Here is a 17,049-nt window from a genome sequence, read left to right as displayed (position 1 = left end):
ACACATCAACCTCCAAATGTCTGCAAAATGATTCTGAAATAGTTGCTTATTATGTTGCATTATTTTTGTTTACTACTCCGGATGAATCTAGCTTACATTGGTACAACTACACTGGCATATAGTCCGTGAATATAAAGACAGTAAAATACGAACACAAGCATGAATGTACACGCATATACATGTAAATATGCATATACAATAAGATACAATGGAGAAAGTTAGCATACAACGTCATACAATAGGGTATAACCCAAGGAATGCTGAACCGGCCGGTTCAGCCCGTACCGAACCAATAACGGCTCTGACCTGTCCGATTCGGTGTTAAAAATCCGCACCGGCCCATACTGTTTCTAAAAATTTTTCGGAGCTTTTGGATGCATGAACCAAACCGAACCAGTGGTATCGACGGACCGGTACCGACGCCTACCGGTACATTGGTACGGTCGGTACGGCGGACCTTGGCTATAACCTTACTACTTTTAACTCTCAGGTACTTCTCTTTAAAATTTCAGCTCTAGGATTCTTTTTCTATCTTTGTTAATTTATTCTTTACCTTCTTCCACTTTCTTCTGTCATTCTTGTTTCTTTTTCTTTCTTTTTCTTCCCACTTCTTTCTTTACTCTAGTGAAGATAAAGCTTCTCTTCATCCCTTATCATGCTATTGTTCTAATTCTCCCTCTTCTACTGCATGCATAATCTTTCTCTTTTTAACTTTTATTCGCTCCTTGCTTTCTTCTTTGACCCATCCCTTTTCTTCCTCTTTTACCCCCTCTCCTTAGTTTGTCGATACCTCTTTTTTCACTATTATCTTTTCATCTTGTCCAAAAAAAATGATTATGGTCATCTAGTATAAAGTCAGAAGTATGTCTAGTTTTCATTTCCATCAAGCTTAATTGGAATATCCAAAAAGTTATAAATTAGTGTCATTAACAAGTTGCAGTGTTTTTTTGTCTATTATGAAGTAGAAAGTATACAAAATACTTGAAGCAAGTGATTCTTAACCGAGCATCCTTTAGTATGAGGTGATATAATCAGTATTATCTATTTCCAGTCCAAGTTGATTATATGTTATTGTCCAATAGAAAGAGTATTTACAAGAATTAATCTCTTTTCTCTAAGCTCATAAATTTTAAATTCCTTCAAAGTTAAAAGTGTTCTTAGTAGGTCATGCAATATAGTCAAAAGTGCTCTCGTTTTATCAATAACTTTTGATAAAAGACCCTTTAACTTTATTCCCTGGATGCTTGTTAATTCAGTCCAAGGTTATCAAAAGAAAGATTACCAGGTCAAAATGATTAAGAATTTATGAACGCATAAATCCTTTGTATGCAATATATTCATACTTCAGACATCTGCTTCTAAAAAGGGACTGCCTGTGCCCAAATGTTCAAGCTTCACCCTACCTAGGAACCACTTGATTGCTTTGATATCTGTGATCACAAAGTATGTTTCAGTTTCAATCAACGATCGTCAAACCGGTACCGGTAGGCATACCGGTTGGCCACCGAACCGGTTCGGACTGGTACGAACCGGTACCACTGGTTCAGCCTCCAAAAGCCCAAAAAAATTTGGCCTAGCCAATACCATCGGGTACAGACCGGTACGGAAGACGGTACGGGGACGGTACTAGCTGGCACAGGCCAGTACCGTTTTTTAACGCCGAACCGGACCAGTTCGGTACGGGCCGGTTCGGCATTCATTGGTTTCAATACACTAGGATGAAATTTCGAGAAAAGTATAACAACTTGCATGCAAGAGTTCAATGTTATACCTACAAAAGCTTTTATTAATTTATTTACTAGAAAGACAATGCAAATTTCAAAAGATATTCAAACTTAAAATGCTTTGACCCATAGAAAATTAATTACGTACAGATTTATCAAGGACATTTATTCCAACATTCTTCCAGTCAAAACTTTCTCGTAATCACTGGTTTTAAATAGGTATGCTGCCTTTTACATTATGTGCATGTGAGGATCCTAGTAAGAGGAAGGTTTCCGCACCAATGAGGCTTCATGTGTCAGACATGTAGTCAGTCCATGCTTTAAGAAATATCTTGTACTAGTGGTATAGCATTCCCAACACTGTTAACTGTCTTCAGAAAATTTTAATATCCACAGCAAGAACTAATTCAAGATCTCATAATGGGGTGATTTCATTGAACTTTTCCTTTTCTGATCTCCATTGCTAATTCACAAGGGTTCAATAACATGAATATCCCCACACAATAAGCCTCCCTCTGAAACCATTGTTTATTGTAATAATAGAAAGAACAACCAATATTTGCATAATTGAGCTGGATAAAATAATGGTTGTAACAACAAAATAATGGACAGTAACCAAAAAATTGAGCACTTATTTGCTTCGATCATTGTTTACCTAAATTATTGCTTTTATCCACCTGAAATTTTTACTCAAATGAACAACGAAAAGTCAAACAATGCTGATTATAACAGAATAACAGCTAAATACGGACTGTTATTTAAATGCCATTCACTAATATATATACTTAATGGGAGGCATCTGAAACCATCATAAATGCTGCTATACAATTATAAGCCATTATTTCAAAACTAGGTAATTCTACAAATTTTCAACATCTAGTTTGTTAATCGCTTGTGGCCATAGTTTGAAATCAAAAACCTACTGAATAGATCTCACAGTTGTATGTGACAATTATCGTATATTAAATTCAATTGCATAAACATTGATCGTACAGAAGCAGACATATGCATATGTATATGTATAGTTATAATGCTCCAATCACATAGTTTAGCAAATTGTCCGACAGATAAAATGAATAAATGCTCCATGATTGCCGCTAGCATAGGTTGATGGAAATAAGAGGCATTTTGGTCATTTGACTGTAGGACAACGTGTAGATGCTCTATCTCTTCATGTGTGTGTATATGCATTCAGGCGCACAGTAAGTTCAGGCTTACCTTTTGCATGTAATTCTTTGAGGTAGTACCATCCACAGTAACATAGTCGATAATGACTGGTTCTGAGCCCTTCAGCCGTGTAGGTTTCGTTACACTGGTAAGTGTATTATAAGAGCTATACAAAGGCTCATTTGGGTGTATCACCTGCAAAAGCAAATAGAACTCTCCTTAGGATTGGGTTACACATATCAAAAGGTGAACTACATAATCGATTTTTTTTCGCATGAAACCTGTCCAATGTAAGGAAGGCCATCTGAATCAATTGAAGACTTCATGGTTTTCTCACTGCTCCTCGCAAAGATTTCTAAAACTCGATCTTCTCTGTCATGATTCTTAGTTAAGTCAATAGATTCCGTCTGCATAGCAAAACAATGTGGAAAATGGATTATATTATGACTTTATGAGTAATAAGGTTCAAAATAATCTAATGCTGGTTTAGTTAAACAGAAAGACTGAACAATAAGAAGTCAACAGAAGAAAAAATATGCATATTTGCATGAGAATTTTGCTTGACAGCAAAACGAGTTCCATTGAAATAGTATCCAAGGACTCCAAGGAACTGCAAATATAGCAGCACCAATAATGCTTGAGCTCGTCCTAGATTGTTAAGTGCATGGCATCAATCTTCAAAAGCCAGAGGAAATCCATGAAGACTAAATAAACATGCAGAAAGTTCAGGGTTATAACAATATAGTTGTGCAAGCATTAAATGGCCCTCCATTCCTGACTAATATGACTACCGTGATTATTAAGATGAGCATATAACTGACTGTCATTAAAGCAGAGCCATCAATGAAACATTGCTGGACTTGTATTTATAAATATCTGTTACTAGAGAAATTGCTTGCCACACAGTTAGACCTCCAATGATTAGAAAATATTTTAATTATATCTCTATTGATTAGAGGATATACTAATTATAGGAGTGAGCATGAAAAGAAAAACAATGCGACCAAGAAAAACTATGAATTTGTGCTTCGTCTACTCTGGGACCAGGTCCTGTTTTAATAACTAGACAAGCTCTGGGACCGGGTGCTGCTTCCGCTCCTGTTGAACCAGTTTACATTACTAAGCCCGAACAATGAAATCAAAGATTGAAGCATTTTTAAGCAACTCTCATGTTATATACTACCAATTTATAAACTCTTGAGAGCCACAAAATCAAAAGCTGTACTGCTCTACAAGGCCAATAGGGAATTGGGGATTAGATGTGCCCTGTTGAAAAGGAATTGAAAATAAATATAAAGACATTATGTTGTGCTTCCTCTCTGTCAATGTATTCCTTTGCTGATGTCTTCACCCTGTTATTGACAATTTTAAATCCAGCAACCTTGTAAGAGGCTCCAAAACTTAAAAAGGTTGATCAATGTGTCGAGGAAACAAAAGAACGTTTGGACTTTGGACCCTCTCTTGTTCAAGCCCGAACTAGGCAATTCCAGTCCTGAAATAACATCCATCTATGTATTGCACAACAGTTATGAGTACACAAGCTCTGTATGGTACAGGAGGCTGATGCCCCATATATAGCATGGGTCCGATGCAATCATGACCGTCGTGCAATACACAAATAGACGTGATTTTATGATTGGACCTCTCTGGGCCAGAGCCAAAATGGAGACCAAGGTTCAAAATACCACATATCGATACCATACCAACCAATTGCAGGAATGGCATGCATTGTATTGAGGATTGTGTTAATAAAGGTTATAGATGGATACACATAGATATGCCACAAATACCTGTCTTTTTTTGTGGCCTTCAAACTTTGATCTTGGGTAATTTTATCATATTTTTTTGTCCAAATGTGTTTTTTCAAGAAACAAAGTAGAAGCATCAAGTCAAGTGCCCTAGTCAACATTTTGAGCAAGTGCTTAAGTCATTAATATGCACAAAAATAACTTGCAACCTAGAAACACATTTAAGATACATGTTTTAAAATTAGCAATTAAAATAGAAATAACACAAAAAAAGAATATATTTACAGGACATGAATTCGATGATCAAATATGGTTTAATAGCAACCTGACGGAGTTTCCCCCCAATTTCACTGATTGGTCACTAATTAGGGGTCACATTATTAATTATTTTATTAAAAAAGTTATGAAGAATATAACCTAGCAAAAATGAATATCTATATAAGAGAATGAAATAAATTGGTTGATTTAGTATGAAAAGCCCTAAACTTGTCTCCTGTTCATTTCATTTCCACCTTCAAATGGCTGAAAACAAGAGAGAATCACCCTTTACTAGACTTCCCAAGCAGAACACAAGCATACTTCATAAGTGATTCAAAACCAGTTTAGGGCAAAGCAACCTCAACCAGCTCTCGAACTACTTGATGAACCTAGGTTCAATGATGTTCAGGGGCAATTCAGATGGTTCTCATCCAAATCGAGCCTCCTTGTACCAAGCAAACCCCTCTATAGTGCCTACCACGCAATATGTATCAAATCGCTCAATATTTGAATCCTTGTTGGAAGAAATCCCAACTAAAAAAGAGTAACTTTGAACATTTTAAAAGAAGTGAAACAACTGAATCATAAGTTTGACATGACAAAGATATTATTCCATCATCAACTCATCCTACAACGAACCTAAACCTGAAGTAGAAAACTATATTAGATATAGGTCTTAGGCAAAGACTTCAAATTTGATTGGGTCAATATATGGCCTCACAGGTTTCAGATTAATCAGAATGGACCTGCCTCGAGCCAACAAAAATTAGTTTTAATGCCCAAGTCTATTAGATCTATCCCATTTCATTTAACAATTGAATGTCTCGAAGACTCTCAAACCTCATTTAGCACACTTATAGCCCAACATTATGCTACTACATTTTCTGGTTGGGAAAAACAAAATTGTGCATATTTGCAAAATCGCAATAAAGCAATCAAAAAGTCACCCTTGGCCTTGATAGTCGTAATGTATAAAGAATGATTTTGCGATGTAGTGTATAATCCCCATTAAGGAATGTCATACCGTACTAGTTTGGTATTGGAATGCAGTATGAGGGGCGTATTGACACTTGGTAAGCCGAACTGGCCCCATACCCAGCATATGGACACAGTAACTAGGTGGCACCAATATGGGGCCCCGTATCGAGACGGCGTACCTTGATCCCCATACTTCTTAACAGGAACAAATGCATATAATGACATGATTAGACTGACAGGAACCATGCATTAGAATTATTTACAGTGCAAATATTAGAACAAATGTTTTCATTGCAAATGTTGAATGATTTATGAAATTCAATATTCTTTTGTGAAAGAATGTAAAAGATTATTTAAATTGATTGCGACATTCATATAGAGTTGAGAAATTGATGCATCGTTTAGAAAAGCAAGGAACCTGATATATATGCCCACGACATAGCCCACGATCAACAGATGACTTATTTAAGATCATGGCATCCTCCATATCATAACTGAAATATGTAAAATATATATAATTAAATAACTAACATGATAGCTGATTCAAAATTGGTGGTAAAAAAATTTGGTTCCATTAATGGCTTTACCCCGTGTATGCCAAAACTGCTACAATTGCATTTGTCCCTGTCGGGAATTCATCCATGCAATATTTACTGTATGAAGCTGTCCGCACAATTGGTGATTGTGGAGTCTACAAGAAGACAATTGACATTTTTATAAATGCAAAAGGTAAAGATATAATTGTAATACTGCTCAATCAATGGAGAAAAGGACAAATAACTAATTACAATTAAAGAAGCATATAACAAAACACTGTGTTACTAAAAACATTATAGCAAATAAACTGTCTAAATCTAAGATGGAACGACAATTCTATATTATGGTGCTCAACTTACTACAGAAAATAATCACAAAAGTGCCAATCATCTAAATAATAGAAAATCATTCATGAACCTAGAAATCAAACATGATGTGCTATAGAGTCTAGATAAACTACAAATACAGCATGAATGAAAAAAAGAAGTACATATTAGCAGGTTCTGAATTTTGAAAATAGCAAATTAGAAATCAAAACAGGATCATTACTCAAGCCTGCCATTTAACATGAAATTACGACATCGAGTGCCTAAAACTACAACGCTCAGGATTCTAGATACCATTTGCATGGAATTCTACCTTGCGATAACATGCCTTATATAACTTCTAAATAACCTGGCAGGATCTATGGAGAGAACATAGTTGACAGCAGTTTAAATTTACAGACCATCTGGCCTAAAATATAATTGCTCAAACCTACCAAATCAGGCAATAGCAAGTTTAAATTAAGTTAGAGCAAGTACACCTAAAAGACCTTTGAGATTTTTAATTGAAGAAAGGAACAAAAATATATGTTTACAAGAATTATGGTGCAACAGCATAACAATAACATTGACTACTTGGAATGGATAAGAGTATGAAAGAAAACCCAATACACATGGCAACACATTTAGGAGAGACAGGTTTGAAGAAAGACTCCATGTACTTCATGTGACGCAGAAGACAACTTGTTTATGAAGGTTCAAGAAACCACGAAAACTGAAATTATACCTTTACATCCAAAAATTTCAAAGAGACAGCAGAATCAAAAAAAAAAAACTGAAAAGTATCTGTTTTATTCACCATGACCTTAAAGCATAAGGTTTCCCATACCTTTTGATTTACTTTTACAAGACAAAATGAACTAGAAATTTATTAAATTTGGTACGTAGAATGAGAGACTGACAAGAGTCCAAATAATTAGTAAACGATCATGTAAAAAAGGAAAAGAAAAAACAACTAACTGGAAGAAACAAAATAATTTCAAGGCTTCAAATCCAGTGGTATGGAGGCATACCAGTTTTAACATGGAACGACATGCCCACGAATTATCCCCTCCCAATGGTTGGGATGCAAGGGACAGGATACTTGGGCTAAAATCAACATTTAAGCTACCAAAAAAGTACACCTAATCTGCCAAGTTTAGCACTGGGCAGTGTATCTCAGTGGGCCGTCAAATAAAATAGACATCCAAGCAGTGAAATAGTGAAATGAGTAAGCAAAGCAAGGAATCCTAGCTAGGTAACTCCCCACTCTCACAACAAAGGCTGCCACTCCTAGCCTTCTCTCTCTCTCTCTCCCCCTGCAGACTGTTGCCTTCTACTGCTCGGCTTGAATGCAGGAGGAGAAAGCCATGAACCATGTCCCAACGCTCACAAACCACTACTAACTGCTGTGGGGAGGCTATCGCCCATCCTTCACCCCTCCTTTTCTTGCTGAAACAGTATGATAGCAATGGTATTGTCTCGTTCGGCCAGTATTTTAAACCATAAGAAATTTAAAAGGAATGCTTTCACTTCTTGGTTGTTGTAATCACGAATGCCCTCAAAATTGGAATATTTTGCCAATGAAGCATCTATCACTTTACTAAATTTGAGGGGATCTTATAAAATTAGATTTTGGTACTCAATATCAATCTAGTTAAACCCTTGGAGCATAGAGGACAAAAGATGTGATTTTTCTCAATCTAAATTGTCAATGCAACAAAGATATAGGATTTCATATATAGTTACATGCCTTCAACATATGAATGGTCAAACAAGTTATGCACCTATAAGAATCATGAGTTACCTTTTTTGTTGACACATCCAACTTCAGCATATGAATGGTCAGCCTCCTAATCATATGCCAACTCAACAAGCAACAATGATGACCATAAAGTTCTTATTTTGTACTACAAAATTCTTCAGGGTATTAGTCCAGACTGGTGTGGGTGAAAAATACAGCTTGATCAAACAGCTTTCCTCCTTGGTACCAAAAATACAAGGACAATCAACAAGGGAAAGTCAAATTCCAAATGAATATATGACACGTTATCTTAAAAAATGCGTTAGGGGCCTGGTTTAAATGCATTCGACCCTACAGCGACTCAACTAGGCCGCATTGGTGCAAAAAAGAAAATCAGCCCGAAATAAGGGAGCAACTAAGCGCATGTCAGTGCCTAAATCAAGTGCTCAGGGTAGACAATGGGGCGAGACCATTGGTCCAAATCAGATAGGGTACCCTAAAACGTGCTTTCCCAATTTATTTCTCCCCACCTACTTTCCTGACCAGATCTAGTGGTGGTCATGGCTTGGTTGGTGGTGGTCGTCAATCGGCCACCAAGTGGCAAGCGATGTCTACTACTTGAGTGATAGCTGACAAATAATGCTGGATTTTACCTTTTCTCCTGATCAAATCTATATGGCTATGACCTGGTTGGTGCTGATCATCAATAGGGTAGTAGGTGATGAACAGCAGTGGGGAAAGTGGCTCAAGTAAGTTCCTTTATTCTCTTCCTCTTCCTCCTCTTCTTCTTCTGTTCCCTGCAGTGCTCTCCTTGTTATTAGCGGAGCCATAACCAACAGCTGCAACTTCTGGAAGTACCAATAACACCAGCATATGTTGCCACTATTAGACTTCTACGATGGGGTTGTGGTTGGACTGTCATCTAAGCACCAACCTAGCACCTAGGCACTAAGTGGCCCCCAGGCTGCTCGCCTTGCACCTCTCGTCTTTTAAAACCACGGTGATATGAAACGAATCAAACAATCAAATAGATGACAAAGTCCTTTTATAGCAGCAATTGAGCATTCCTAGTTATGCAACAACCATCTGAACCTTCTCTTGCAGATCACTTAGGCATGAGCACCAAATCTTTTTAGCCACAAATCCCCACATCCATACCCTTCTTGAACGTAACCAGAACCCTACACAATTTCAAACCTGGTATCCCCAGCCATGGTCAATGCCACTTACTCATAGCCATCCTCGTCCTCCACCCTACTGCATCTCTCTGCAATTCAACAAAATGCAGTTGAGAATGTGAGATGTGCAAGAACAGGAGTTTCTTCCAGCTTGCACAAAGATAAAACCTAATTCCCTCATTTCTCCCAACCACACAAGAACCCAATGCCATCCCAAACCCAATTTTAACAATAAGAACAGCCTCACCTTATTTATAGAAAGCCATCTCCAAATAACATCTCCAGATGTACACCAGTCAAACCTATTTAAGTGCATCTCTGGATCCAACTTGTAGATATTGGATAAAAGACCGGGTTTGAATTGCATTCTAATGGTTGATCCCAAGTCCAAATCCACGTGTTTTTAGGCCAAGTTCCATGTCCTCATAAAGCCCAAGGTTGATAAAAATTAAGGAGAGGGATAGTTGGATAATTTTTATTTAGAGAAGAGGAGAAAAGATGGATGAAAAAGAAACAAGCATGCTATGTGAATCCAACACACAATTAGAAGGGATAATATATCTTAGGTTTTTGGATCTTGATTTGCAAAGTATTTTTTGAGCCGATGTTGTCATTATGAAGACCAATTTTAGTGACAAGGCACAGTTTGAGATGGACTTAAGGGCCAGCTTGAGATGGACTTGGAGCACTTCAGCCAAGTGACACATTGACAACTATACATTTCCTTTCAAGTGACACCTTCCCAACCTATCCAATGACTTTGAAAAGCAAGACAAAAACCACAAGTATGAAAATTGCTGGAAGACATTAGTACTTTATTTTTGGAAAACAATTCTTGGATCACGAGGATCTAAGGCCCTTAATCACTTGGACCTAGTAATGCAAGTTAAATTCAATAAAAACTGTAAGATGAGGATAAAGGAGGTTGAGCTCAAGTAGTAACAGTGTAAGAGTATAATCCAATAACGGAGTATTGAACGTCTTCAATCTCATATGGGGCTTAACAGCTATTACTTGTATAACTTTTTTTTTTGCAACTCATGGCCTTAAGATACATGCTTTCCATAAATGTGCAGGACCAAACTCTGCACCTCCCATAGGTGAAGGCTATTTTCCTTACTTTACTGGCTAGCAGCCCCCCCCCCCCCCCCCTCTCAAACAATCTAGCAGCCATCACTACGCACAAAAGTTGTATGACTACTAAGGCCCCGTTTGGGGGAACTATTGGCAGTAGACCTTTTGGAAGTAGAGCTTTTGAAAGTAGAACTTTCTGAAGTAGAATTTTTATAAAAAGTTGTTTGCTGTTTGGTAACTACATTTCTAAAATGTTGTGCTACTTTAACATATGTTTCGTAAATAAATTGAGAAAGTACTTTTGGTATGACAAAATGACAATAAAGGACATTGCATAGTATTATACAACAGAGCATAATAAAATATAATATATATTAATACATAAATATATGATATAGTATAATATTACTATAATGTAATATAATATTGTTATAATATAGTAATATAATATTGTATACTATAGCATAATAATTTAATATAATATTAAATTATTTAACATAACATATCAATGCATTATGATATAATGTAATATAATATTATATTTATAGTATAATACAATAATAAAGGTATAAAATATTATAATTATTAGCGTAAATTAATTTTTCATAATATTACAAATTTTCTACCTGGTGATAAAATTGGTTAAACAATTATTAAAGAAACATTTGTGTAATTGTTATATTTTATCACGGATATTTTGTTCCAAAAAATAGCTTTCCGACCGGACCTAAAAGTGCTTTTCTGGAAAGCTCCAAAATATAGCTTCTCCCAAAAAGCTATTTTTCGCTTTATAGAAAAGCTAAAATAGCTTTCCGAAATTTTTACCAAATACCCTTATTTCATCTAAAAGTACTTTTGGAGAGCCAGAAAGTACTTTTTGGCCCTCCAAAAGCTCCCCAAAACAGGGCCTAAATCATCTAACGCTCCAGACCTCTTTGCTTGACAAATCTGTGCAAACATAGACTTGCACATGGAGAAAGAAAAAGAGTTCAGAGATCCGAGCAATGCTCCATTGGTTCAAGCGGGGATAGGAGTTGTGGCTCCAAGGATAGGAACTGAACAGAAACAGAAGCAAAACTACAAATAGAAGATTAAAAGCATGGTCTGCTAAACCGACCTGTACCGGTCGATTCAGCCTGTACCGAACTGGTGCCGACAGGCATCGGTACGGTACAGCGTATAAAAACGGTTCCGACCCAAACTGGGTCGGAATCGATTGGTTCCGTAATTGGACCAGCTTGAACCGGGCCGGTTCGCGCCGGTACCGGCTTGCTAGAGCCCGCGTGGGCGGCATTTAACGCGTCCGCGCGAACGCGTTTTTTTTTGGGAAATGCGTGCAGACGCGCGAGCAGAGAACGCATGGCTGCGCGCAATTCCCCGGGCAAGAACCGTGCCCATGCGGGCTGCCAGCCCGCATGCTGGCATTAAATGCCACTCTGTGGCTTTTGACGGGTCCGCGCGCGTCTGCGGACGCGCGCGGAAGCGTTTTTTTTTTTTTTTTTTTTGAGAATCGCGCGCGGACGTGCGACAGGAGAACACGCGCCCGCACGCGATTCCCCTCGCAGGAACCGCGCCCGCGCGCGAGTCCCCAGCAGGGAATCGCACCCGAGCGCGGTTCCCCGCGCGGGGCACCGCGCCCACGCGGGCTACCAGCCCACATGGGGGCATTAAATGCCACAGAGTGGCCGCACGCGCGGCTCCGATTCGGTACCGATTCCAAGCAAGTACCGAACTGAAACCGTACCGGTGCCGGTGCTCACCGGTATGCCGGTACGGTCGGTCCGGCGAACCTTGATTAAAAGCTTAACAAAAAAAAACATTATCAAGTATAAACGCAAAGGAGTATTTGTGTTTCTTTATGTACAAAGGACTGTGTTCCCAATTCTCCAGTGATATCAAAACCTAAGGGCATGGAACACACATTTTAACCATATTTAGGAAGGAACTTTAATGGAGCACAAATGTTAAAAAACATTTTTTTGGTCCATTTAGATGTCACAGGTCCTATATTGCCCTTACATCATAACCTTTTCCCACAAAATTTGTATTCATATATGATCATTCCAGCTGAAGGCACTGTTCCACTATATTGTCTCAGACTGAGACTCTCAGTTGACATTATTGTTTAATGTAAGCAATTTTACCACATAGATCCCTTGAAATAATTATGAGAAGGCCCCATAAAACAAGTGAAGTAGCACTTTTATCTTTCCACTATCTTTCTTTAATGGTAATACTGGGTAACACTATCATGTACAAGAACAAAATTTACTTAATGCTTATTCATATCACAAAAATATTAGCATTTTTTGGCATAATTCAATCAACATTTCAACAATGATTAGGTACAGTTATCACTTATGTCCTTCATTACAATCACAGGTTTCAGCTTATCATGTAAATATTGCATTTCATCTAAAGTAGCATGCATTCCAAATGGCACCCGAAGCTTAGAAAATCAATTCTCTACTAGAGACTCACACAAGTGATCAAAGATAATACGTCATTCGCTATGCCATAGCCACATCTGCCAGCTTTAAGTCCTTTAGTTATAACCCTTAGTATTCTAAAATGCAGTGCCTACAGCTGCATATGTGCCCACAATGCATATGCGGTCCCTTGATGGCACTGCATTGCCTACATGGAGTCCTATATCCAGTCATACCGCATATACACCTAAAAAAATAATCCGCTTAGCATGCGCATCCACATATGTGGCCTGCTTAGTATCGTATGGCTGCATATGTGATCTTACTTAGCATTTTCGAGCCACAAATACAGCCCGCTATTATGTAGGCCCATCTATGTGAAGCAAACTCAACCTAATGGTTAGGTTAGATATGGTTTCAGTTGGGCCTGATATGGATATTAATAGTGCTAAAATCTTGATTATGCTATAATCATTGTTATCGGTTATTAAATAACAGTAATAAACACTAATTGTTAGTTATTATTGTTATCAGTATTTCTATTACCCATCCAAAAAAAAAAATTCATTATTGTTGTTTTTCATTGGATTTAATATATTATACTTGTTTTTAAAGCAATTAAAATATAGAAACTGCATATACACCCCCCTGCATACCGTATATGTACTACACAATAGCTTGATCACCTGCATATCAAGCTACTTTCTAAAACACTTACAAACCTTCAAAAGGGCAACTCTATGTTAATGCAGATTTTACCAACCTATTTTAGAAACTTGCAACCAAGGTCAGCCGTACCAATGGGCACCGGTATCAGTACCGTACCGAACCGGACCGAAACGGAGAAGGCCGTGCGCTGTGGTCAGAAAGGCCATAGGGCGCGGAAAAATTAATATTTAACCTGTACCGGTGCGAACTGGTCTCGTATCAGTGTGAATCGAGCCGGTTTGCATCGAGACGGAGTTGGAACCGATCAGTTCCGACCCAGATGGGGTCATAACCGATTTTAAGGGCTGTACCGGACCAGTGCATGTCGGTACGAGATGGGCTGAACCGACCGGACAGGCACCGGTCCGGTATAGGCTGAATAGACCGGAACATGCTTGCAACAATGCTCTCCTCAAGTTGTATCACCCACTTTTTTGATAATTCAACACAAACTCAAGAGTCAAGACCTTCCTTTAAATGGACCTCCTTATAATTTCATTTATCGTTGTTATGATCTTAGGGATTCATCATCATTTTCCTTGATCCATGCTTAGAATATGGGGGGGTTTTACTAATTAAGTTATTCTCTTGCAGATGAAATGAATTTTGGCAAACATACAACATCCCAGACGTACCAATCTGCTCCATCTAACACTATGAGTTATTCCTTTGCTCATCACTCCATCAATGTTAATGATGGACTTATTTCAAAATATTTCTGGTTAGAAGCTCATCTCTCAACACTATTCAATCTTATCATTATTTTCGACCATGGTCCTCCATAAGATGCCAGCCCTAGTCTGTTAGTTACACTTGATTCTCTCAAGAAACAAAAACTATATTAACTTCTATAATCTTGCTTTTTGATACAATTCAACTTAAGATCTCTCTATCTACTCTCAGACCTTAATATCCAACGTCCTTACAAAATATATCATTTAACACCATATTCCTCAAAAACGTTTCCAACATTTGCTGTAAAACAGACTGTCATCGACTCATATGAACTTAAATCATGTTTGACATGCATAAAACCTAAAATTTTGTTGATTTGGTTGGAAAGGAAGTTGATGGAAAGAAAAGGTTAGCTATGCAGAAAAGCAAAGTTGGGAAGGAAACATTAAAATCAAGGTTCACCAAATCATGCCGAACCAGGCAATTCATGATGTACTGAACTCAACCAATCAGTGACTGGCATGGTTAGGCCCTTCAATTCGATCCTCTTTTTAAGATATAAGGTGGGCGACCAAGCGAGCGGCCTCTCAAAGCTTCTCTCAACAATCTCTCCCTCTCCATCTATGCGAGTCTCTCCCTCTCTCTTCACGATCTCTCTCCTAGTGTTCTCTCTCCCCCAACAATCTATGTTGATGGACATCGACGTCAACACTAACGCCTCTCCCTCAGTACACCCCTCTCCTCCCTCTTCACCCTCTCCTTCTCACTCTTTCTCCCCTTTGTCTTCTCTGTCCCTGTTGGTTCCCCTCCTTCTAGAGTTAGGGTTAGCATCAGGGTCTCTCCCTCTCTCCCTTCCATTTCTCGCAATCTTTCACCTCCGATACACCTCGGCTTGGTATTGTATGTACATTACCATATTGAACGAGTGTTAGCTAATACAAGCCCCAGTACCAGTTCCGCAAACCTTGCTTAAAATGCTACCTTCCAACTTACCAAGTTAAAAACATATTGGTAAACATAATAAACCTATTGATCCATTCAGTTATCATGAAACAAAAATTTTAGAAGCATGTCATTAGCAAAAAACTCTGCATCACAAAAATTTGCACATGGTTGCCTTCGGAAGGCTAAAACTCATGTAATCAAAGTCTTCAAGTTGCCTCTTTCCAAAAATTATCTCAAAGGCACGAGACTACTAATGAATAAAGAGCTTAATAATTCAAAAGAAAAATTAAAGACTAAAAGGACCAGTAAGATGTAGTTTGTCAAGAAGCAGTCTGATGGTTCAAAGCAGCCCAAACCTTAGGATAATTGAAATAGTAGGCCTTTTATGCAATGGGGCATCTTTCATCGTCAAATAAATGCAACAACGGAATATATTTAGATCAACCATACCTGAAGATGATATGACTTCACATCTGCACGAAATTGTAAAGCTTGGGCAGAAAAACCCATTGTCTGCTTTGCCATCTAAAGAACCCCAAAGAAATGGAGAAGGGTAAGATCCAAAATAACAACATTTAAACTCTCCTTTTTTCACGCATATTTAAATTTTAGCAGAAGTTAAAAACCTGACACTGGTACATGTTGCGAGGACTCTGATTGTGATCAGACCAAGGAGTGAGATTGGCAACTACACTAAGTATTCCAGTTGGGTGGATTTCTTCATGTGTTGCAGGGAAGGACTCTCTTCTTCCACCATCTCCACCATCAGCACATCTTATTTCCATAAAAGCCTAATTAATCATGTAAAATGAAATAGTCTTTCATTAGATAACTTAAAACTCATACGGCAACTTAAAAAAATTATAATAGTAAACAAGAAAATATAAAAATAAGATGAACCATTGCTATTTCACCTGTTCAAATGGCCCAATAAGCTCAATGTTAAGATTGCTGTCTGAAGAATGGGATATATTTCTAACTGGCCGAATAAATCTTGATGGAGAAGTAAACAGGTACAAGCCAGGATAGGTCCCACCCAAACTCAGGGGTACATAGCCGACCTCCAAATCATTAGGAACCTGTAAAATTGCCATCATTAATGTTATTGTTTAAGAAAAAGAAAAATAAAACTAGAAAAACAAATAAGCACCAAATTCAACAATACAGACCCCTGACAGAGATGAAAGTTTTAAGCTCCGAATGTGTGCAACAGCTTTCTCAACTTTACTAGAAGCAATTGAGCCTACGACACATCCATCTAAAAGAACATGAAGAACTACTGGAGGGCCAGCCCGCTCAAGCTTCGGCAGCAAGGGTGTCATTCCAACCCCAACCAAAACAGTCATAATAGACATTCTTATTTTAAGAAAATCTTTAACTTTTCCTTCAGAATCATAGAAAGATGAAATGCCTGAAACATAAAGTTCTATGAACATTAGCTGTTTAGTTACATGATACATCTTAACTTAGAAGTTTCTACATCAACCTCTAGCAAAATTTTGAAGAATATACATTAAAACATCAAACTTATAAGTGACAGCTGTCAGGAAATATAAGCAAAACCATATAAAATGATCCAAAC

At 37.8% G+C, this 17,049-nt stretch overlaps 1 protein-coding gene across 2 annotated transcripts in view; it reads right to left on the bottom strand.

Annotated features, from left to right (window-relative positions):
* The window catches only part of NRPA2 (nuclear RNA polymerase A2), a 52,006-nt gene that overhangs the window by 7,278 nt on the left and 27,679 nt on the right, over positions 1 to 17,049 (bottom strand). For both annotated transcript variants that reach the window (XM_008808427.6, XM_039116925.3), the window contains 8 exons: positions 16,637 to 16,878; positions 16,382 to 16,546; positions 16,094 to 16,258; positions 15,918 to 15,992; positions 6,463 to 6,566; positions 6,294 to 6,369; positions 3,173 to 3,298; positions 2,943 to 3,086 (listed from right to left, as the gene is read on the bottom strand). In XM_008808427.6, the coding sequence (XP_008806649.2) occupies positions 2,943 to 3,086; positions 3,173 to 3,298; positions 6,294 to 6,369; positions 6,463 to 6,566; positions 15,918 to 15,992; positions 16,094 to 16,258; positions 16,382 to 16,546; positions 16,637 to 16,878 (1,097 nt within the window). The remainder of the gene's footprint in view (positions 1 to 2,942; positions 3,087 to 3,172; positions 3,299 to 6,293; positions 6,370 to 6,462; positions 6,567 to 15,917; positions 15,993 to 16,093; positions 16,259 to 16,381; positions 16,547 to 16,636; positions 16,879 to 17,049) is intronic.

Source organism: Phoenix dactylifera, chromosome 3 (genome assembly GCF_051530095.1).
Source record: "Phoenix dactylifera cultivar Ajwa chromosome 3, Ajwa_hap1_PhDact_Kaust_v1.1, whole genome shotgun sequence".
NCBI lineage: Eukaryota > Viridiplantae > Streptophyta > Magnoliopsida > Arecales > Arecaceae > Phoenix > Phoenix dactylifera.
This window is presented reverse-complemented; position numbering and strand designations above follow the sequence as displayed.